The sequence below is a fragment of the Anomaloglossus baeobatrachus genome, chromosome 1, assembly GCF_048569485.1.
Source record: "Anomaloglossus baeobatrachus isolate aAnoBae1 chromosome 1, aAnoBae1.hap1, whole genome shotgun sequence".
NCBI lineage: Eukaryota > Metazoa > Chordata > Amphibia > Anura > Aromobatidae > Anomaloglossus > Anomaloglossus baeobatrachus.
The window spans coordinates 334408857-334432096 of record NC_134353.1 but is presented as its reverse complement, the minus strand read 5'-3'; the positions used below and the strand labels follow the sequence as shown (position 1 = coordinate 334432096).

Below are 23240 nucleotides of genomic sequence, written 5' to 3'. Positions count from 1 at the left end.
TAAAAAAAAGGTAGGCCAGGAAAATCAAACCATCCTCCTATACAAAAGAGCCTGAACTTTCCACATAAAGCAGACCTGGATTCGGTAGCATGTATTTGCTTTTCGGTTCACCTTTTAACTATTTGCACCTTAATGGTATGTGCCTATAAATTCTTTTTTTTTTTTTTTTGTTCTTTCTTTTTAGAAAAATATCTTTTTAGCTCTTTCTACCTGTTTTCCAGACTTAAGTTTTATTTCTTTTAAAAAAAAATGAAGAAAATCGCTAGCTGTTTTTGATGCAAAAACATGAACAAGACCTTAAAACTGATGTGTCGAGTGTCTTCTGTACATCTTCTGAACCTTCCCATTGACTTCTATGTAAAAGTATAGAGAGTAGACAATGCCTGATTTCTGGTCCGCTCGCTGCTTCAAATTTCTAGGCTTCTTTGGGAATACTGAAGCAGTTAAATTACGCTGTTTAAAGCTTCCGTCTTTTCAGCAGGTTGTTTTTAGACAGATGCATATATACATACTTTGGAGAGTTTTCTGGATGCTCAAAGATGTGCGCACATAACCTAATAGAGGCACATATAGTGACAAATATTTATTTTGGCTAAATGAAATTTTCATTACAGTAAGCACACTTGATATACCTTTTGTATACATATTAATTTGTGTTTTTAAACTTTAAAGTGAAGATAAAGCAGTGCTGCCATTTAGGATAATGTTGCGTAGTGATTGTATTCTGCAGTGTCTGTAAAGTGGCACATTAAGAATAGCCCAAATACAAGCTGATTTTGCAGAGGTAACTAAATTGCTGCAGACTACATTATGTTGCTCACTTGTCTGGCGACTATTCCATTTTGATTTGTTTGTTTTTTTTTTTGGGGGGGGGGTGGTGGGGGGATTGTGATATTACTACAACATGTGAACAAAACTTAATAGGATATTCTCCTAGATCACAGCCAGAAAGAAAAAAAAAAGAAAAACAATTACTTGCCAACTGATCCAGCCACAAAGATATATCACATCATGAATGATTCATGTGACCGCTGCAGCTAATCACTAGCCCTTGCTATTGACCTTTACATGATGGTCATCGTACAGTAGTAGGTCGATTATGAGCAGAAAAGCAAATCTGAAAACTATATTCTTAAAACATTCAGAGAGAAGCCCTGTTTTTCATGCAATATTTAAAGTAGAACAAAGTTTGCAAAGTCCATGCTCTTCTTTTACTTCACCTATTGAAAAGGAGTAAAAAGAAGAAAAAAAAATTTGTAAATTTTTTTGTTTATTCCTCCTTTTTTCCCCTATCACTGTTGCATTATAAAGCTAAAAAAATTATAAGTTGCATCTTTAGTTAAACCCAATGGAGGTAAAATTTTGTGAATGAACATAATTTTTTTTTTCTCCCTAACCTCCCCTCCATCTTAATTTAAATAGGCTCCTCTCTCACTGCTGAGAAATATGCAGCGAATACTTTTTTGATTTCTATGAGACAAAATAAGCTCCATACATAATGACAGAACATCCACCAGTGTACTAGAAACAACAAATAGATTTTGTAACTTTCAGCTTTTTTATTTTTATAATGACGGCTACCCTAAAATAATGTAACTAAATGTAAAGGGTTTTCCTTCCTTCCTATGCAATCACTAGTGATGGGCAGACCCGTACTCTAAAAGTCTAGATACACGCGGTTTCAAATGTGCCAGAGTGATGGGCTTGGGCCTGGAATTGTCAGGGAATTCTGGCTAATAGTCCATATCCGGCACTCGGAAATAAAAAAAAAAAAATAAAGGGAAAATAAGAATGAAGCAAGCGCTTCATACGGAGTCTCCGGCGTGGCTGTAACTGCTCCCATGGCTGCTCATATGCGCTGATTTCCCTGTCCACCAGGCATCCTGGCATCTGTGTTTTGGTTGCAGTAAGACGCACCCTCAGCCTGTGTGACCGCGTCTGCAACAAATAGGTGCTGTCTGCAGGTCACTATCATGGTGTAAAAATAAATGAATTGGCATAGGGTTCGCCGATATTATGATACCACCACAGATAAAGCATACATCTACAGGCTGCAGCCCCCAGCTCTGCGCTTATCTTAACTGTGTTTCAAAATAGGAGGGACCTTTTTATGTTTTTGTTTTTGTTTTTTTTTATTTAAATTTAAAAAAAACTGCATGTGGTCCCCTCAATTTTGTTACCCAGCCATGATAAAGTCCAATATTTATCAGACTGGGTAGACCCATGCTTTTTGACCACCCCCAGCTTAAAAATAGCAGCCTGCAGCCAACCAGAAGTCCATTAGATGCAACAAGGCTGACACTTTACCCAACTCTTCCCGTTTGCCCTGGTGCGGAGGCAGTCTGAGTCATAAGGGGTTAATGTCAGGTCACAGCTGCCACTAAGCCTTAGATTAGTAATCGTAAATGTCTGAGATCTCCCTCATTACTAATCTGTAATTGAAAAGAAATAAACACAAACACCGAAAACATTTTTCCTCTATTTGAATAAGCCAAAAAAGCACCAATTTATTAACCCTAAAAACACTTTCAGGTCTGACGTAATCTTCAAGAGGTCCCATGACTAGTTCAGCTCTGCTACATCTGAAGCTCACAGTGAGTGCCATAGAACATGACTGCCTGCTGTGAGTTTCAGGCAGAGAGAGTGAGCAGCGCCTTCAGTGGTGATGTCACTCAGGTGATTTGCGGTCATAGCTGGTGGTTCACATGGTCCTTCACCTGTGACCGCAAATCACCTGAATGACATTACCATCGCTTACATTGACAGTCATGTTCTATGGCGCTCACTGTGAACTCAGATATAGCAGAGCTGCAATCGTTGTGGGACCTCGTATGGATTAAGTTGGACCTGCAGGGATGTTTGGTAGGTTAATAAAGTGAAGGGGGGTGCTTTTTTTGTCTTTCAAATATAGGATTGATTCGGTGTTTGTGTTTATCTTTTAACTTACAAATTAATAGGGGTCTCAGACTCCTGCCATTACTAATTTAGGCCTTAGTGGCAACTGTGAGCTTACATTAACCGCTTATTACCCAGATTGTGACTGCACCAGGGTATTGGGAAGAGCTGGGTAAAATGCCAGGATTGTTGCATCTAATGGATGCAACAATTCCGGGTGGCTGTAGGCTGCTATTTTTAGGCTGGAGGTGGCCCAAAAAGCATGGATCTCCTCAGCCTGAGAATACCAGTCCCCCAGCTCTGTTGGGCTTTATCACGACTGGGTATCAAAACTGGGGAGGCCCGCACGCTATTTTTTTTTTTTTTTTTTTTTTTTTAAATGTGTTTAAATAATTTTATAAAAAAAAAGAAATCTGCATGCGGTTACTCTTTTTTTGATACACAGCAAAGATAAGCGCACGGCTTGGGGCTGTAGCTTGTAGACGTTTGCTTTATCTGTGCTGGTATAATATGGGGGGACCCTCTGACAAATTATTTTATGTAATTTTATTCTACGATCTACGCAAATAGCATCTGTGGTTAGAAGCAGTCAGACACGCTGCCACTCGGGGTGGGGGGCGTCGCTGTCTGCCACCAATCACAGACGCCGGTGGGCGGGGAAAATGGTGCACATGCAATGAAGGTAATGAGTGGCCCTGGGAGCAGTTACAGCCACGCCGGAGACTCCGTAAGTATGGCCCGCTTGATCCCCCTATCCCTTCTACCAACATTTGTAAGCTCCAGATTCTGATTCCCATAGATATATGGGGACCGGTGTCCAGCCAGATACCAGCGATCAATCCCGGGCAAGAATCGGGGTTTTTTTGTTTTGTTTTTTTTCTGTTTATTTTTTGATTTGTGTTTAACCCAGCTAGACACGCCGGTCCTGGTTATCTGCAAGTCCGCACATCACTAGCAATCACTTTTGAATCTGTGCAGTGGTGATGTTAGTGGGGGGTGTTATACGAAACCGTTGCTGTTTAATGAAAAAATAAAAAAGTAACTGTCCTATTTAAAACACCACTCAAGCGGGGTTTTTTTTTTTTGTTTCAGCACTGCAGTGGTGCTTTATATCTAAGTCCCCTTGCTCCTGTCTTATACTCTCCCTCTGGTGTCTTCATCTTCTATCGCTGCTGCTGTCGGAGGTCACAAATCAATACAACTCTACGAGGGCCTCATTCTTGCTCTCATAGACTTGTATTGAGTGCTTGTGACATAACTTCTGACTACCAGCCAGTCAGAAGATAGTCACAAAATGGCGCTGCCAAACCGGAGAGATGCCGAGAAAGTATGAACAATACTTGGGGCAGGGGACTTGGGTTTAAAGCGGTAATCCAGTACTGAGGAAAAAAGAAAACAGCTGGAGTGGTGCTTTAAGAACTACATATATTTACTATTATCCCTTTCCCTTGAATGAAACTGTGTTGTTCCCACTACTGCGGGAGTCTGGGAACACCGATTTGCTTAAAGGGAACAAACAACCAGGATAATTTCTGTGGCAATGCACATTTGCTGCCAACAGCGGCAATGGTGGCATGGTGCGATATTAAAATAAAGAAAAGGGGGCACATCATAGTGACACTGGAGGAGGACTGACTTTACTTTAGGCCTGTTTCAGGCGTCAGTGATTCTGGTATGTAGCATGTTTTGTTTGTTTTTTTTTGGGGGGGGGGGGGTTATACGTCGAATCAGTGACATACGCAGACCCATTCTAATCAAAGGGTCTGCGCACACATCAGTGATTTTTCACTGACTGTGTCTCCGTGCGGCGTACCCGCGTGTCCGTGATTGCTGCACGGAGACATGTCCGTTTTTTTTTCTGGTTTCACTGATGTCCCACGGACCACACTATGGTGTGATCCGTGAAACATGTACCAGGAAAAACACAATCACGAATTGCACATGGACAACGGAGGGACAAGTGCGTGTTTTACACGTCGGTGAAGAACGTCTGTGTTTTTCCACTGCCGTGTGAAACTGGCCTTGTATAGTAAAATCTTGGTGGTTGGTTGTCTTTAAAAACTACTGAATGGATAATTTGTGATGATAGGAGGGCTACAATGAGATTGGAATGTTATGGAATATTGCAAAAATGTGCCATAATTTTCAAAAATTATAATTAGTAGAGATGGGAGAATAAATTTGCAAGACTTGTCTATCAACCAGGTCAGGTCTGTGACAGGAGGCGTGTAGATCTCCTTACCTCTTGCCACGCCTGCTTCTTCTTTCGATTGTCCAGGCTGGCATTATGTAGTGTGTGCCACCTGGCTAATCAAAAGAAGAGCAAGTAGGTTCCCAGGGCTTCAGTCCAGCGGTTACAAATTACGGACCTGGCCAGAGTCCTATGAATCTATTTCTCCCCTCTCATCTCATAATTCTATAATATATAATCATTATTTTATTTTTTTTTAAATGTTCTGACACATTTCTAGAATATACCATAAACCTTCTCATCTCCTTGTAGCCCCCTAATCATAAAAAAAATCATTAGAAAAACTGCTGCAAATAGTTTCACATATGGCTACTCTCCTCTATAAAGGCATTTGATTGCATTTATAAAATTAAATCAAAATCCTATGTATGTAACTTACCTTTTCATTTAATATTTCCACTTTAACCCATTCAGCTTTCGGATTCACACATACAATATTACTGTTCTTTAGAAGAATGCTGAAATGAATTTAAACAAGCTAATTGAAACAATGAAGCTATTTCTATTGCTTTGTAGGCGCGACAATAGTCTGACTGATTAACATAATCGATTACATTATTTCATCTTGTTTTTTTATATATACATTTAAAACTAGCATTATTTTGCTGTTTCTAAAGGGTGCTTTAAACGCTGCGACATCGTTAACGATACATTGTCGTGGTCACGTCGTTAGTGACGCACATCCGGTGCCGTTAGCGACATCGCAGCGTGTGACAGCTAGGAGCAATGATCAACAATCGCAAAAGCGTCAATCGTTGCTCGTTGACACGTCTCTCCTTTCCTTAATATCTTTGCTGCTGCAGGTATGATGTTGTCCGTCGTTCCTGAGGCAGCACACATCGCTGTGTGTGACACCGCAGGAACGACTAACATATTACCTGCGTCCACCGGAAAAGAAGGAAGGAAGGAGGTGGGCAGGATCTTCCGCCCGCTCATCTACGCCCCTCCGCTTCTATTGGACGGCTGCCGTTTGACGTCGCTGTGACGCCGCATGAACTGCTCCCTTAGAAAGGAGGTGGATCGCCGGCCAGAGTGACGTCGCAAGGCAGGTAAGTCCGTGTGACGGGGCCTAGCGATGTTGTGCGACACGGGCAGCGATTTGCCTGTGTCACACAACCTACGGGGGCGAGTACGCTCGCTAGCGATATCGGTAACGATATCACAGCGTGTAAAGTACCCTTTAGGCTTAAGACAGGCATACATATCCTATAGTTGAATGTTTGTGTCATCTATTCTGCTCAGATCTTTTAAAAATCGGTTCGGCAGAAATTGCCCTTTTTTTGGAGGGGGGGGAGACAACAGATAACTTCAGGAAACCTTTTGTCTCCCTTATGAACAGTAGATCAAGCATGTTAAAATAAAGAAAATAGGTTAGGAAGAAAAAAATGTTTTAATCTGGTAGGATGGTTTCTGCTTTGTACAAATGTTTTATAAATCCCTAGTAAAGGCAAATATTGAAATTTTTAGTAATTTTGCATTTTTCTTCATCTAAGCGCAAGTTGCTCAGATTCCCATGCTTGTTAATTTCATTCAGTCTGAAAAACCGCTCAAATATGTCTTGTTCAGGACAAAAGGGACTGCCTGCTCATTTAATGCGTATTAATAATGTTAATTTTATTTCATAAATGAATAGTACACATCAAAATAAGCAACTCTGTAATATATCTTATCAGACATATTTGCTTCTTTCTCCGTTTCAATTGATCAGTCATTATCAAAATTCTCAATTAAAATCTGTATTCAGTGAAGACTTTCCCATTACTGAGCGAAAATGGCAGTTGGTGCTGATGAGATTCTATGTAAATAGAAGTGAGAGGGGTAGAGTTCTGCCTCTAGCTCCTCCCTCTGCCTCTAGCTCCTCCCTCCTCCCACCATCACAGAATCTCCTCAGTAACAACGGCCATCTCCTATCTCACTAATGGGAAAGTCTTCACTGAATACAGATTTTACCTCAGAATTGAGAATATTGATAATGACTGATCAATTCAGGCAGAGACAGAAGCAGATTTGTCTAAAATATTTTACAAAGTTTATTTTAATGTGTGCTTTTGACTTATGAAATGAAAAATAAAACTGTTATGCTTTAAGACTGGGTATAGTGAGAGTTTATGATGCAACTTTTCAGTAAGTGTACCAGCTTATCCCATGCTGGATTCACCTCTGTTCTGCTCATTACTGCTGTATACTGTCCTCCATTCTCCTGCTGCTGCTTCTTTGTGCTATACCAAGAAAGAAGAGCAGAAATCCATCTGTGTGTTTCTTAATCTACTTGCTCAGAGAAGTGGAATTATACAATTTCACCAAATTTTCCCAAGACATATAATTGCCAGAAATGGTATTCTTCACGTACACACACTGATCTGATTCATCAAAGCTTTTTCTCCAGAAAAGTGGACTAAAAAGCTTTGAAAAGTGACAATTTTTGTGCAACCCAAGTCTTTTCATGCACTTCAACAAAGGGGGTGGAGCTCGATATGGCAATCCTGATCATTGACTTCATGACTACCCGTGGCAAGCCTTATATAAACATCTTACTCAAGTCCTTGCCTAGAGCACGGATGTCAAAGGCCAAAATGTAAAACTTGGACAAAGTAGGAGACCAACAATATTTATAAAAAGCGAAGGGTCCTGCCCCCTACCCCAACTCTCTCACTCCAGAGCCTGATTGTGGTGTAGGAAGACTAAGACGATACCTGGTATTTTGAGGTACCCCCTCAAGTGTCTGCCTCCAGGATGGATCATGGATGGCTCATGCCGGGGTCTTCTGTGCAGGTACTCTTAGGCTATGTGTCCACATTGCTTTTTACCTGCTTTTTACCTGCTTTTTTGCTGCTTTTTCAATTGCAGCGTTTAATGCCAAAATGGATGTGTTCTGCTTTTCAAGCAAAGTCTATGGGAATTTGGGTTTCTTGTGAGCACTATGCTGTTCAAAATGCTGCCTTTTTGTGGCAGAAATTTGAGCAAAAACTCTGCTTTTCAAAGAAGCAACATGTCAATTGTTTTTGCCATTTGCGTTTTGAACTGCAAAGCAGAGTTTTTGCCCAAATTTCTGCCACAAAAAGGCTGCAGTTTGAACTGCATAGTGCGCACAAGAAACCCAAATTCCCATAGACTTTGCTTGAAAAGCAGAACACATCCATTTTGGCATTAAACGCTGCAGTTGAAAAAGCAGCAAAAAAGCAACGTGGACACAAAGCCTTACATAGGGTCATGGAGGTCCCGTTTATTAAAAAATATTTTTTCACTTAGCCTGCGTCCAGCGTTTGACTGCAAGCCCCACTGAACTCTGCTCCCCTGCGGCCTATCTCCCCTCGGCTTGGATCTCCCTCTCCGCTTCCCGGCGGCCTACCTCAATTTAGCCCCTGGCTTCAGTGCGGCCTTCTCTTCTAGTCATGCCACGTCTCCTTTCCACTGGCCAATCAGAGGCACCCTTGGTTTCTGCCTTCAGGCCATAGCTTTCAGACTATCACAGCAGGGCTCTTTTTTTTTTTTTTTTTATCCTGCTCACTCATTTCAGGCTACACCCTGGCCGAGCAGTTCAGCACGTGCGGGCTTTTTTTTCCCCCAATGCGTATTGCCCCCCCACCAGCCTACTTTGCGCCTACGCGTGGGCTCTGCCCCCTTCCTGATGTTACTTCCCTGCGCCGAGCCCTCTGGTAGATGTTATTTGTGCCTCACGTCCCCGTAACTCTCCATTCCCCAGCTTCTACACTTGAGTAAGTTACGCTGCCGCTGCAGAATTTTCCTCCCTGATTGTTTACTTGAGCTTCCTTACAGAACCACTCATTCCTCAGCGCTCCCCTGCAGTCAACGATTCAGGGCCCAGTGCTCCCCTGCAGCCACTGTTTCAGAGCCCAGCGCTCTGCCGCAGCCAGCTTTTCAGAGCAAGCTCCAATTAAACTTCAGCGCTGCCTCTATTTTTTTTTTTTCCGCTAGACAGGGTTTCTGGGTTCTGGGACAGGGTTTCTGGGAAACCCTGGGGAGACAGGGTTTCACCAACCCATGCACCCTCAGATTAGTATCACAGTACTTACTATACTGTGCTTAGCGCCATCTACTCTAGCCGCTATAAGGCGCCCAACAGCCTCTCCTATTTCCAAAGTGCCCCTTTTTGCAATCGGGTCTTGTCTCCATCCAACTTGTGACCTTTCATTACCATGTTCCATGGATTAGTCACTATACAACCCCTGCAACATACCAAAGGCCCATTTCTACAACTTCTCCATCTATTTAGCGGGTCGCACTATTTACTACATACCACATGTAACATGGGTTTAATATGGCAGTGTCTTTCCACAATCATACGCCTAGCACAGATATGCCCCTGACTTCTGAGGTACCGTTCACTTAGTGAGCCATTCCCCCCTACCAGGTATTATATGCCAGTAATACTAAATTCTTAGATGCTAGCACTCCCAGTAGTTCTATAGTATTATATGCCTATAGTACTATTTTCCTGATGCTACAACACTCCCAGTAGTTCTAAGGGATTATATGTCTGATGCTACAGCACTCCCAAGTTTCCCACCACTATTCAGGTGATCAGGTTACGACCTTTTATATACCATGCCACAGGCCTTATCCTAAGGCTCTGTTTGGCCCTACCTTTGCTTCTAAGGGCTAATAACACTACCAGGTACCGCCCTGTCCGCCATTGGATGAATCTTCCCATTGACATCTCGGCCATTGTCCTTGTTATCCAAGTCACTTATATCAGCGAGCCTTCAGTGCTCCCCACTACTCAGCATTTAGGAGCTCATATCTCGTTATGCACGATTGATTATTCAGCGGTTCTTGACCTGCCCACTCCTCAGTGTACCAGTGTTTCGATGAACCTGTCCACTATCCAGTGTGGCAGTGTTTCTACGAACCATAGACCCTGACGCAGCAACAGGCTTAGGTGCTCTGTCCATGACCCAGTGAGTCAGAACCACAACCGCACATAACATGACAGCGGATTTGGTCTCCCTGTCATCTTCAACTGAGGCGAGGACTCCATCCACTATGAACTCAATGATGCAGCACATCACACGTCTAAGTTAATCACGAGGTAAGGCGTTGTCCTCTAACCAGTACATTGGCTGCTTCAATTCCTGACACCTTTATGTTGGTTCATAGTACTCCCCCTGGTACCCTCCTACGATTCGGTCTAGACCGCCTCCTGCCGCGTCCTATACTATTGTTCGTGGCATAAAGAAAGGAATTTCCAGCATCCAGGTTCCAGATTATTTTAAAAAAAAAAAATAGGTACGTGTTTCGGAGGATCACCTCCTTAGGCTAGGTTCGCAGACTGCGTCTTTTTGACGCTGCGTTTTTGTACGTTTTTGGCCGCTAAAAACGCACAAAAACGCACCTGCGTCGAAAAAACGCATAAAAACAAGCATGCGTTTTTGCCGCGATTTGGTGCGTTTTTGGCTGCGTTTTGCTGCGTTTTTGATCTCTGCGTTTTGCTGCGTTTTTCCAATCTATTCCATGGGGGGAAAACGCAGAAAAACGCAGGAAAGAACTGACATGTCCATTTTTTTTTTTAACTCAAAAACGCAGGTAAAAAAAACAGATGTGTGCAGACAGCAAAAATGAAAACTCATAGACTTTGCTGGGGAAGCAAAGTCCTGCAGTTTTGAGGCCAAAAACGCACCCGAAAAACGCGCAAAAACGCACTGTGCGCACATAGCCTTAGTCTGAGACTAAGGAGGTGATCCTCCGAAACGCGTACTTGTTTGATAATTGCCACTTGTTTTTATACATATGGAATGACCTTTTAATCATTTTGGAATAAAGAAATTCGTTTTTTAAAATAATCTGGAACCTGGCTGCTGGAAATTCCTTTCTTCATATTCACACTTCAGTGGGTCCTGCTGATGTCCGTGCACCGGTCAGATTCTTATGGAACTCCAAGTGGGTGAGCTGGTGTTTTTTTTCTACTGCTATTGTTCGTGGCATGCATATTTTAAAGTCCGTAGGTTAGTACTTACTGTACACTCTCTCTTACAGACAGAGATCGGGTTTTCACCAGTCCCTTCTGAGGCAACGGATAAAGCACTGACTATTTTTTCTTCTCGGAACCGGGTCCCAACTATTAAAGACAATGGACAAGATCTTCCGACAAGTATTAATACTACGGGGGACCAGTTTCCCCAATGGGAATCCATATCCTTCTAATTCCTCACAAGATACTACCTAACTAGTCCGTAATGTGCCACGGACTCCTTGCTTTACAAGCATCTGTGATACACCGGCTCAGTCATTGGGCTCAGCCGGGTCAACAAAGCCGTTCTCCCTGTCCATCTTCCATGGCAAGAATCCCTCAGGGGGGCTCTTCTTTGAATTGTAGAAGTCACACCGTATTATCCAATGAATTTAATCCGTTTCTCTCCCTACTTCGGCACTCCATGTCATGGCATATTGCACCAATCCGATGTGCTGGGCTTATTGACATCAGGGGCATGACCTGCCTGAGTATCAGTCCGACAAAGGTCTTCATCTTCCCCTGTCCCTTGTCTGACTTCCACTCTGTTAGATGAAGCTCTCCCCTTGCGGGTAGCCTCTTCTATGACTGGTTTGCAGGTCATCTAATTCTCCGCCCTGCCGCATTCCATGATGGGTCAGCAGCACTTCTGCGCTCAGACAAACATACTTCGTATACCTCTATGCTTCTCAAGTGGAGTCCCTGTAAACTCAATTAACCCCCAGGTATTTCTGTAATTTCTTCCACGCGGCGTTGAGGATATCTTTACTTTGCTACTTCTTGATCTAAAAGGATGCCTTGTTTCTCCCGTCAGTCTTCCAATTTCCATACAGTCCTTTCCAGGCTACGGGGTTGCTCCTCTAGCCGGATAAGATTTATGCCAGTGACATAGTCTAGGCAAGGTCCCTACTTTCCTTACTTCTTCTAACTCTCCTCTGAGTCTCCTCCAAGTTTCTTTCTTAGGGGAGCTCTCTATTCCTTCTAATCTGGGTCTTACAGCCCAGGTCACGTTGCCATTCACAGGCGCAGGCGTTTTACTCTCCATAGAAGGTTTTTCCTTCTAATCGCTCCATATATCTCGATGTTCCCTCAATCGAGCCAGATCTTTCTCCAAATCTTGGCTCCCAGGTCTTCTCGACTATAAAGTACCTTCACGTCTAGCATACGGGAACTCAGAGTGGATCACTCCAGCTTCACACGCCATCGCATCAGTATAATCCCAACGTCTTATTGCAAAACGTTCTGATTTCTATCCAACATCATCCGGGAAGTTGGTTACTAGATTTCCTTTAGGTTCCATGGGCCTCTCACTGTGCAGAGGACTTCTCAGAAGTTCCTGACCCCTTTCTAATCAAGGGGGGATTCCCTTCTGTTGTCTTACCCTGCTGACAGGTTGCTCTTTTGTTCCCTATGGTCAGATCACTTCTTTCAGGTTCCTTACAATGAACCTAGCATTTATTCACAGATCAGGTTCCCCTATGGCAGAGCCTCCCTTGCATACTCTCTTGTCACACAGGTATCTAGGCTCTACTCCCAGCCCAACGCCTCCCTTGCTTCCATTCACCTGTGTCCTCTTTGGGCAGTCAGTTCCACTTGTAGCCTCACTCTGGTGTGGTAAATAGCCACAGCTCCATTAGCCTCAGTTTGCCCAGACACCCACCTCTACCAGGTGGTCTAGCTTTTCAGAATTTCGCTCCTTCTTACACGTTCTCCAACATAATAATATCATGGCTGATTAGTCTGCGCCTCTCTGCCTTGACCTGTCGCCAACAGTCTCGTTAGATTCTCCAGTTTCCTTTTAGGCGTATATTCCTCAGGGGATAGAGCGCTTTCTCTGGCTCTCCTACTCTCTTCTAAATCTAGGGTCTACCATCTTTGGACGCATATTCCACAAAGCTTAGTGCCTTCTCTGGTACTCCAACTCTCTTCCCCTAAATTTAGGGTCTCCCCAGGCATAGCTGCCGGGTTTCTCTCTTCAGCTTTTCAGCTGTTTACTTACCTTACAACTCCCCTTTCAGGGGTTGCAGATCAAGATTCCGCTTTACTTCTAAACAAGCGCAGTGCACCTCTGCAACCTGAAAGGGTAGACTTCAGAGGCACAATGTCCTGTGAGAAAGTTGTGTGCATGCGCAAGATTTGAAGAAGGCTGATGACACTAACTCCTACAATCATGCAGAGTGTGATTACTAGTCTGAGGGATCAAACACCCCATCAACTAGTCAAAAGGTTAATTTTCATATTAAAAAAAGGACTGTGGAAATACTAATTATTTTTAAGATCTGTTAATGTGTCATATATCATAAAGAGCAGGGTATTTATAAAGGAATAGACAAATGCTGGTGGCATGGGGATTTTTACATTTTGAGACCTACACCACACTGACCCTCAAAATTATTCATACATAAGTTAGTAGCTATTTTTTTTTTCTTTTTCTTTTAGATGGTGAAAGTACAAAGTTGTTTAGTTATTAGCCATTTGCTTAGAAGTGTGAACATCTTTGGCTTATCAAGAGACTATACACAACGGCCTTGATTCATTACTGCCTTTTGCATGTTTTTTTTTTTCCTTTGTTTTGTGATTTTATTTTTTTTTTTTAATTGACCCAGTTGCACCAAATTTTCAAAAAGTCGCAACTGATGAATCAGGTGAAAACATCTAGCAATTCCAGATGTTTTCACCTGATTCATCAGTTGCGACTTTTTGAAAATTTGGTGCAGCTTCCCTCCAGTCCCCATTTGTGTATTTTTAAAGTACCACTACAGCATTTGTTTTTTGTTTTCTTTTCACCATTGTAGTGCTGCGTTAAATGCAAGCACCCCTGCCCAATGTCTTATACTCTCCATCTAGCGTTTTCATACTTTACTAATGCCGCTCTGATCCCGTGGTGCCATCTTGTGCTCGTAGCTTTTGACTGAGCAGAAATCAGATGCTAAGTCACAGGCACTCATTGCATCTCTGAGAGACAGAACGAGGCTCCCATTGAGTGACCTCTGGTGCTCCATGAAACAAATGGGGCTGCTGACTAGTCACTTTTTGCCGCAGATCTACCAGAGCGACACTGGAAAAACATGAAGACGGCAGAAGGTATATATAGGACAGGGCCCAGGGGACCACTGTAATGTTGCTTCAAGTATGCTAAGTATGCTGTTTTTTGGGGTGCACAATTCAGTTAGGCAGCCCATTTTTACTTTGTACGAAATTTATGAATTGAGTGGCCTTTTGATGAATTTTGCTCCAAAAAATAGCAACTAATACGACAAGAATGGAAAGTGACTTACAACCCAGCATTCCTCCTCGCAAATTATGAATCTAGGCCAAGAGATATACTAATATACTTACATTATTTCTTTTTTTCTGCAGTTTTTCGTTTCATAGAAAACTTTAACACGTTGAAAATGTTTCCGATGAATGATCTCATTTGTTGTTTTTAAGCATTTACACCTTCTTCCAACATGTTTGCTTTCCCAAATGCCTGTAAAGTGTAAAATAACAATTTGTACTGGAAAGCTCATGTGGAACAAAACTATAACATTTGCAATTTTGGAAACATCCTGCAATCCAGCAAACGTAACAATGGAACATCTACCAAGTAAAAAAGAGAGAAAACCAAGATCAAATTCACACTACTTTAGATGCTGAGCCCGATTCATTTACGTTCAGTTCCAATAATTTGTGCAACTTTAAAAATGTTTTTGCTTTTAAAGACCAATCTTTTTTCACCTTTTATGTACGTTCAAAAATTGCGCCAAATTTTCTGACATACATAATATCACTTCCGGGGATTGGATTAGAAAACATTTGTGACAAATTTAGCAACTTTTTAAACTAAAACCTAAAACAAGGCATACACATATAAAATAGACTTAAAATAAGATGCAAAACACTAGGCTATGTGCGCACGTTGCGTACTGTCACTGCAGAAATTTCTGCAGCGATTTGAACAGCACACGTGCGCTTCAAATCGCTGCAGAAACAGTCCGTAATGAAAAAAAAAAAAAAAAGCCGACTCCATGCGCTCTGACTGCAGCCCCTCCCATAGACAGAGCGGGGGATGCAGGTAGAGCGCAGGAAAGAAGTGACATGTCACTTCTTAGAACGCACGCTTCGGGCAGCAGCCGAAGCGCTGCGCTCTAAGACTCCACATGCGCACGGCTCCTGCATAATCTTCATAGATTATGCTGGGGACGCAGGACGCATGCAGTTACGCTGCGGTGCAGATCGCAGCGTAACTGCATGTAAATACGCAACGTGCGCACATAGCCTTAAACCCGTGGGGATGTGGCAAACAAAAAACAACCAAAAGGGCCCGATTATTATTACTGTGTTTGTCTATATGTATGTGTCATATATATATATATATATATATATATATATATATATATATATATATTATTATTTTTTTTTAGTTTTTAAAGTGCAGTTTTTCAGTATATAATCCGCAATCAAAGAATTATTTAATATCACCAGATCTTAACTCCTTTTTACTCCCACATTGTCTGCTGCCTGTTGTGAGCTTTGTAACATATATTTATAGATATAGGACCGTCTCTAGGTTTTTGTGGACCCAGGCGAAAGGGTCTCAGTGAGCCCCATGCATACACAGACACGCACATACACAGATGCATACACAAATACGTACACATACAGACATACGTATATATACATATTTGAAGACAAATTCACAAAAATACATATAAACAGACAAATCTATACACAAGGATAAGGCTGCACATCAAACTTAGATAATGGTATAATGCCTCAAGCATATGGAAAAATATTGGAAAATACAATGAAAAATGCTACTTGCTAACTTGAACATGTGAATAATGAATTGCATACCTGCCATGAATATTAGGAAAAAGGAGATATTTAGCAATCGCATTGATCAATGTAACTGAGCCCCAGCTCAGAATATTGTGCAATTTGGCTTGCACTCAGAATATATATATTAGTGCTCACTTCAGTTATCCTATTCAGTTATATGTAGTTTTTTTTTTTCTGAATGTGAACACAGCTCCGCCCCTTTCGGCCATGTTTTTTCCATCTCCCATATAAGACAGTCCTTGGTTACCCCTCTCCACCCACAGCAGTTTTTAATTGCAATGAGATGACACACAGTTAGGGTCACAGAGCTAGGGACCCCAATATAGAGATATACCTTGACGAGGTTTTGGGGCTCAGTTACATTGATCAATGCGATTGCTAAATATCTCCTTTTTCCTAATATTCATGGCAGGTATGCAATTCATTATTCACATGTTCAAGTTAGCAAGTAGCATTTTTCATTGTATTTTCCAATATTTTTCCATATGCTTGAGGCATTATACCATTATCTAAGTTTGATGTGCAGCCTTATCCTTGTATAGTATGTATTTTTTTGGCTTGCACTCAGAATATATATATTAGTGCTCACTTCAGTTACCCTATTCAGTTATAAATCTATACACAGTCATATACTGTACACTGACATACATATAAACCTCATACATGCACACACACACACACACGCGCACACATTAGAGAGATTTTTAAAATGTATAAGTTGGCAGCGGCTTCACTCACCTCCCCTACCTGTCTCCCATCCAGCTCCTCCCAGGCATGTGACTGTGCAGGGCACTGCTTGATGGCCGTCACTAACAGATATGGCTGCGCACAGTGCATACTGACACTGCTGTATATACATCGCAGGGGAAGCTGGGGCATTCATGTAACTTGGGAGACATGCATGTTACTGAGGGGGCATACAGCTCTAGGGGGGCATACATGTTACTGGGGTGGAAGGGGAATACTGCACTGGGGGAGCATTCAGCTCTGAGGGTGGTCATACACAGTACTGGAGTGGGGGCTTACAGCAGCAGTGGTATATTTAGCTCTGGGGGCATACACATTACTGAGGGGGGAAATACAGCACGGGGGGGGCATTCCACTCTGGGGTGCATACATGTTACTACCGGGCAGGCATCAGCACCCGGGTGAAAAATCCAAAAGAATCACGAGTTAAGAGGCAGAGGTGATACGGAAACACCGAAGAGCATGCGTATAATGGAAGCTACTACTAGGTGGGTGGGCATAGGGGGACACTGGCGCTGCAGCTCCTTTTCACCTGTGGGACTGAAGCACATTGCGTGCTAGCTCCACCCACAGATGAACTTCAATGCACCTGCACACAGTGTTCAGCAGTGAACGTTGCGTGTAAATGCCAGGAAAGTGCGGCTGCTGGCCAATTGGCCCAGGGGTCGCAGAATACATCACTGCCCCTGCCGAGAGCGAGTGGCAGTGCTTGTTCACTTGATGATGGGGACATTTTTATTGTGGGTCCCAGAAACTCGTAGTGTCTTGTAATACAATTGTCTCATTGAATAAATATATTTTCTTACATTTTTTAACCCCTTTTAACCCCTTTGGTTTGCAGCGCCTGTTAGAACCATTTTTTAATCCTATTGTATTCAATTGTCCCCCTGTGGCTGCAGGTGGGAAGCTTTGAGAGGGGCAGCAACCTCCATTGGGCTATTTGTCTTACTCACCTGCCTTTGCATCACACGCTGACCCAGCTGGTGTTTTCTATCTGCCACATGGTGGCTGCTGTGTGCGGCATCCTTCTGTATTCCGGAGGTTAGTGCATGTGAATCCCTGAGTCCTGGGCCAGCTGCTACCTGTGGCTCACAGGATTCCCTGGTGATCGCTGCATTGGGACCTCCCAACCCCCTGATGACCGCTGCCAATGGAATGCAGGTTGGCAAACAGCTACTCGCATACACTGGAGTTGTGCAGGGGTCACAACCAGTTATCTGAGCAGTATTTTACTCCTTATCTTCTAAATCTGAAGCGGATTCACATAGGAGCGCTTCTCTCTTTTCTTTTCCGTTTTGCTTATTCCGCACACAGTCATGGCACCCAGTGCCAAAGGCAGCAAAACAGCCCCAAAACATCTTTGAACCTCCACCAAATCTAATTGTACGTACTTTTCATTGTACGCCTCATTCAATTTTCAGTAAAAAGTAAGATGATGTGTTTTATCAAAAAGCTCTCTATCTTGGTCTCATCTCTCCACAAGACACTTTCTCAGAAGGATTTTGGCTTAAGGTACCGTCACACTAAGCGACGGCTCCAGTGATCCCACCAGCAACCTGACCTGGCAGGGATCGCTGGAGCGTTGCTACACGGGTTGCTGGTGAGCTGTCACACAGGCAGATCTCACCAGCAACCAGTGACCAGCCCCCAGCCAGCAGCGACGCGTGGGAGCGATGCTGCGCTTGGTAACTAAGGTAAATATCGGGTAACCAACCCGATATTTACCTTGGTTACCAGCGCACACCGCTTAGTGCTGGCTCCCTGCACTCCTAGCCAGAGTACACATCGGGTTAATTACCCGATGTGTAGTCTGGCTATGTGTGCAGGGAGCAGAGAGCGGGCACTGGCAGCATGAGAGCGGCGGACGCTGGTAACGAAGGTAAATATCGGGTAACCAAGGAAAGGGCTTCTTGGTTACCCGATATTTACATTGGTTACCAGCGTCTGCAGAAGCCGGCTCCTGCTGCCTGCACATTTAGTTGTTGCTCTGTCGCTGTCACACACAGCGATGTGCGCTTCACAGCGGGAGAGCAACAACTAAAAAATGGTCCAGGACATTCAGCAACAACTGGAGACCTCACAGCAGGGGCCAGGTTGTTTCTGGATGTCACACACAGCAACATCGCTAGCAAGTTGTGCCTCAGCAGCGATGTTGCTAGCGATGTTGCTTAGTGTGACGGTACCTTAACTCTTGTACATTTTGTCAAACTGCAGTCTACCTTTTATATCTCTGTGTCAACAGTGGTGTGCCCCTGGTTCTTCTGTCATAGTCTTACATGTCATTCAATTGTCAACGAATAGTTTGCGATGGCACTGATGCATCCTGAGCCTGCAGGACTGCTTTTATTTCTATAGAACTTGTTCAGATCTGCTTATTCACCATCCAGACTATCTTGCATTGCAATGTTTCATCAGTTTTTCCCCGCCATCCATGTCCAGGGAGACCAGCTACAGTGCCATGGTTTGTAAACTCCGTGATTATGTTGCACACTGTGGACAAAGGAGTATCAAGATCTCTGGAGGTGGACTTGTAACCTTTTAGACTGTTGACATTTTCCCAACAATTTCAGCCCCCAACTCCTAGGACAGTTCTTTTCTCCTCTTCCCGCTCTCCATGCTTAGTGTGGCACACACAGACCCACAATGTAAAGACTGAGTCAACTTCTCCCCTTGCTATCTGGTATCAGCTATGATTTTCACATTACCCACACCTACTTGCCACAGGCGAGTTTGAACGAGGTTGCAAAAGACTGGAGACTAGGATGTAAGTTCATCTTTCTGCAGGAAAATTACCTTAAACATACTGCCAGAGATACAATGGCATGGATCAGATCAAAGCATACTCATGTGTTTGAATGTCCAAGTCACAATCCAGACCTAAATACTCTTGGGAATCTGTGGCAAGAATTGAAAATTGCTGCCCCCAGATGCTCTCCATCCAATCTCACTGAGCTACGGCTACCATATTGTTTGTTTTATAAGATGCACCGGGTCAGGCCTGGACTGACAGGCGGGAGGGGCGGGACTTCTCCCGGTGGGCTGGCCGGTGGAGGGGTGGGGGGGCCGCCCCCCGCCTCTCCCGCACTCAGGGCCGGCGTCAGCAGTGCACGCGGCATACCTGGGCAAATGCCGGGGCCCTGGAGAGCCGGGGGGGCCCACTCGGCCTCGTCAGTTCTGGTGCCCCTTGGCCGGGGCCCCCTCGCCTTAGTTCTGCTGCCCCCGGGCCGAGTTCCGGGGGTCCGCAGTCCTCGCCAGGAATCTGCAGCGCCGTCCCTTTAAGGCGCGCAGACTTCCTGGTTTGAACTTCATCTGTGGGCGGAGCTACCGACCGGCCTGCTCAGTCCCACAGATGAAGGAGTTGCAGTGCCAGCCAGCGACCCCCAGCACAGCTCTTCTCTCCGGCGCTGTGTGGGCCCCCCTCTCCACCGTGACCTGAGCGGTATGTGCCCTCCCCGTTCCCCCCCCCCCCCCCCGGTGTTGTATGTGCTGGCCCCTGGAGCTGTGTGTGGGCCCCCCAGAGCCGCGTGTGTGGGCCCCTCAGAGCCACGTGTGCGTCTGTATGTAGCAGAGCTATGTGTGTATGTATGTAGCAGAGCTATATGTATGTATGTAGCAGATTCATGTATGTATGTAGCAGAGCTATGTGTGTATGTATGTAGCAGAGCTATGTGTGTATGTATGTAGCAGAGCTATGCGTGTATGTAGCAGAGCTATGTGTGTATGTATGTAGCAGAGCTATGTATGTAACAGAGCTATGTGTGCATGTATGTAGCAGAGCTATGCGTGTATGTAGCAGAGCTATGTGTGTATGTATGTAGCAGAGCTATGTATGTAACAGAGCTATGTGTGCATGTATGTAGCAGAGCTATGCGTGTATGTAGCAGAGCTATGTGTGCATGTATGTAGCAGAGCTATGCGTGTATGTAGCAAAGCTATATGTGTATGTATGTAGCAGAGCTATGTGTATGTATGTAGCAGATTTATGTATGTATGTAGCAGAGCTATGTATGTAGCAGAGCTATGTGTGTATGTATGTAGCAGAGCTATGCATGTATGTAGCAGAGCTATGTGTGTATGTATGTAGCAGAGCTATGTGTATGTATGTAGCAGATTTATGTATGTAGCAGAGCTATGTGTGGATGTAGCAGAGCTATGTATGTAGCAGAGCTATGTGTGTATGTATGTAGCAGAGCTATGCATGTATGTAGCAGAGCTATGTGTGTATGTATGTAGCAGAGCTATGTGTATGTATGTAGCAGATTTATGTATGTAGCAGATTTATGTATGTAGCAGAGCTATGTGTGTATGTATGTAACAGAGCTATGTGTGCATGTATGTAGCAGAGCTATGTATGTAACAGAGCTATGTGTGCATGTATGTAGCAGAGCAATGTATGTAACAGAGCTATGTGTGCATGTATGTAGCAGAGCTATGCGTGTATGTAGCAGAGCTATGTGTGTATGTATGTAGCAGAGCTATGTGTATGTATGTAGCAGATTTATGTATGTAGCAGAGCTATGTGTGTATGTATGTAGCAGAGCTATGTATGTAGCAGAGCTATGTGTGTATGTATGTAGCAGAGCTATGTGTGTAGCAGAGCTATGTATGCAGCAGAGCTATGTGTGTATGTATGCAGCAGAGCTATGTGTGTATGTATGCAGCAGAGCTATGTGTGTATGTATGCAGCAGAGCTATGTGTGTCTGTATGCATGTATGATGTGTATCTATGTATGTCAGTGTATATGACTGTATAGATGTGTCAGTTCTATATGTATTTTTGTGAGTTTGTCTTTAAATATGTATATGTATGTGTACGTATGTGTGTGTCTGCGTGTGGATGGGGCCCACTGGGACTCTTCCGCCCGGGGCCCACAAAAACCTGGAGCCAGCCCTGCCCGCACTGCCTGCTGTTTAAAATTATTTTGTGGCTGCCGCCACCCGCCGGCCTCCACTATAGCGGCGGGGTCCGGTGAGCGGCACGATTTTTGTATGTCGGCTGCTTTGGTTTGAGTTCCAGGGCTGAATTTCAGTCCCAGTCCGGCCCTGCACCGGGTTATAAGACGCACCCTAAATTTAGAGAGAAAAAAGAAAAAAAAATGGGGTCCGTCTTATACTCCTTTGTTGTCTTACCGGAAGGGGGCGACAGCGGTGTTGGGGCAGGGGTGACAGGAGGCAGAAGCTGTGCTGGCAGCAGCGGAGGGTCACTGCTGGCAGTGGAAGCTGCGGGGATTGTGTGGTGGAGCAGGCCAGTGTGGAGAGTGTCGCAGATGCTCTGTCAGCGGTCTGTACTTCAAAGAAATTGCACCCAGAGCGGCATGTAAGTAGCTGGAGCTCTCATCTAAGAGCTCAATCTGCGCACGTGCTGACTCCGGGCGCCATCATTTCAAGCCCGGACCATGGACAGACCATCTGGGACACCCACCACACAGTGTCAGCCGACCGCCGGCACAGAGCCGCTCAGACAGCCCCCCCACCAATTCTCCACCTCCCAGTAATCTAGATTCGGATTTTAAGACACACCCCTCATTTTCTTCCCAAATTTTTGAGACAAAAAGTGCATTTTATAATCCGAAAAAGACGTTATTTTGCAGGGAAGAATGGGCAAAAATTTCAACCTCCTAGGAGGTGCAAAGCTGGTAAAGACAAAGCCCCTCCAAAATTTCAGAAGCAATTGCAGCAAAAGGTGGTCCTATAAAGTATTGACTCAGGGGGGCTGTATAGAAATGCACAACACAACTTTCAGATTTAAATTTTGTAAATCTTTAGAAAACCATGTATCACTTCCTTTACACTTCACAAATACTTGCTGCTTTATGTTGTTATAACACATAAAATCCCTATAAAATACATTTAATTTTGTGGGTGTAGAGTGAAAAAATGTGGAAAAGTTCATGGGGCATGAATACTTTTTCAAGGCTCTGTATGAAGGAACTCAAAGTAATCCAAATGTACAATATTCTAAACTCGTGGGGCAGGTGTATGCCAATAGTGTTGTATGTAATTGGCAGATCTACATTATTATACTAAAGAAAAACATGGACTTTTTTTATTTTATTTATAAATGGTAGAACAAAAAAAATACAAATGGTAATCACTTTAGTGTATTCTTAGATACCCATATAAATACATAGATCTCTTACAGTTAATTTATAAAAAGATATATGTGCACGCCCAGGGTGAGCAATTTTGCCTGGATAAGAAGTGGAATAAGTGGAATAAGTGGTGATAAGTAAATTAGTGGAAAACATAAGTAAATAAAAGCTCACCAAATGTGGTAGAGTAGCAATGAAGAGAGAGCAGAAGCCACAGCACGACGACCGCACGTCTCATCTTGACTTCAGAAGAGTGACTTTAACCATCCTAAACCATTTTTATTTACTGGCAAAGGAAAGGGGAAATGATGTAAATGGGAAAAGATGGAAACATAAACAAATCTACCTAATAAGCAATTTCATCACTGTGGTAGCCTTTGTCGATAAATTACAATAGAAAGCATTGTGTGTGAATAAATTACCTTCTAAATATAATCATTTTAATGGGGAACTGACTACCTTT

At 43.6% G+C, this 23240-nt stretch overlaps 1 protein-coding gene across 1 annotated transcript; it reads right to left on the bottom strand.

Annotated features, from left to right (window-relative positions):
• Positions 1-201: 201 nt before the first annotated feature.
• On the bottom strand, positions 202-23030 carry LOC142292341 (C-X-C motif chemokine 13-like). Its single transcript, XM_075337653.1, has 4 exons — positions 22952-23030; positions 14454-14586; positions 5526-5604; positions 202-1220 (listed from the first exon to the last, which is right to left on the bottom strand). The coding sequence occupies exons 1-4, from the start codon at positions 23013-23015 to the stop codon at positions 1212-1214; spliced, it is 285 nt and encodes a 94-aa protein (XP_075193768.1). The 5' UTR covers positions 23016-23030; the 3' UTR covers positions 202-1211.
• Positions 23031-23240: the final 210 nt, after the last annotated feature.

What these genes read in the sequence shown, in the direction of transcription:
- LOC142292341 (XM_075337653.1), bottom strand. Translation starts at nt 23,015, where the DNA reads ATGAGACGTGCGGTCGTCGTGCTGTGGCTTCTGCTCTCTCTTCATTGC. An exon ending in TTGCTACTCTACCACATTTG is followed by an intron (nt 14,587 to 22,951) that starts GTGAGCTTTTAT and finishes TACACTTTACAG; the next exon opens with GCATTTGGGAAAGCAAACAT. An exon ending in TGCAGAAAAAAAGAAATAAT is followed by an intron (nt 5,605 to 14,453) that starts GTAAGTATATTA and finishes AATTCATTTCAG; the next exon opens with CATTCTTCTAAAGAACAGTA.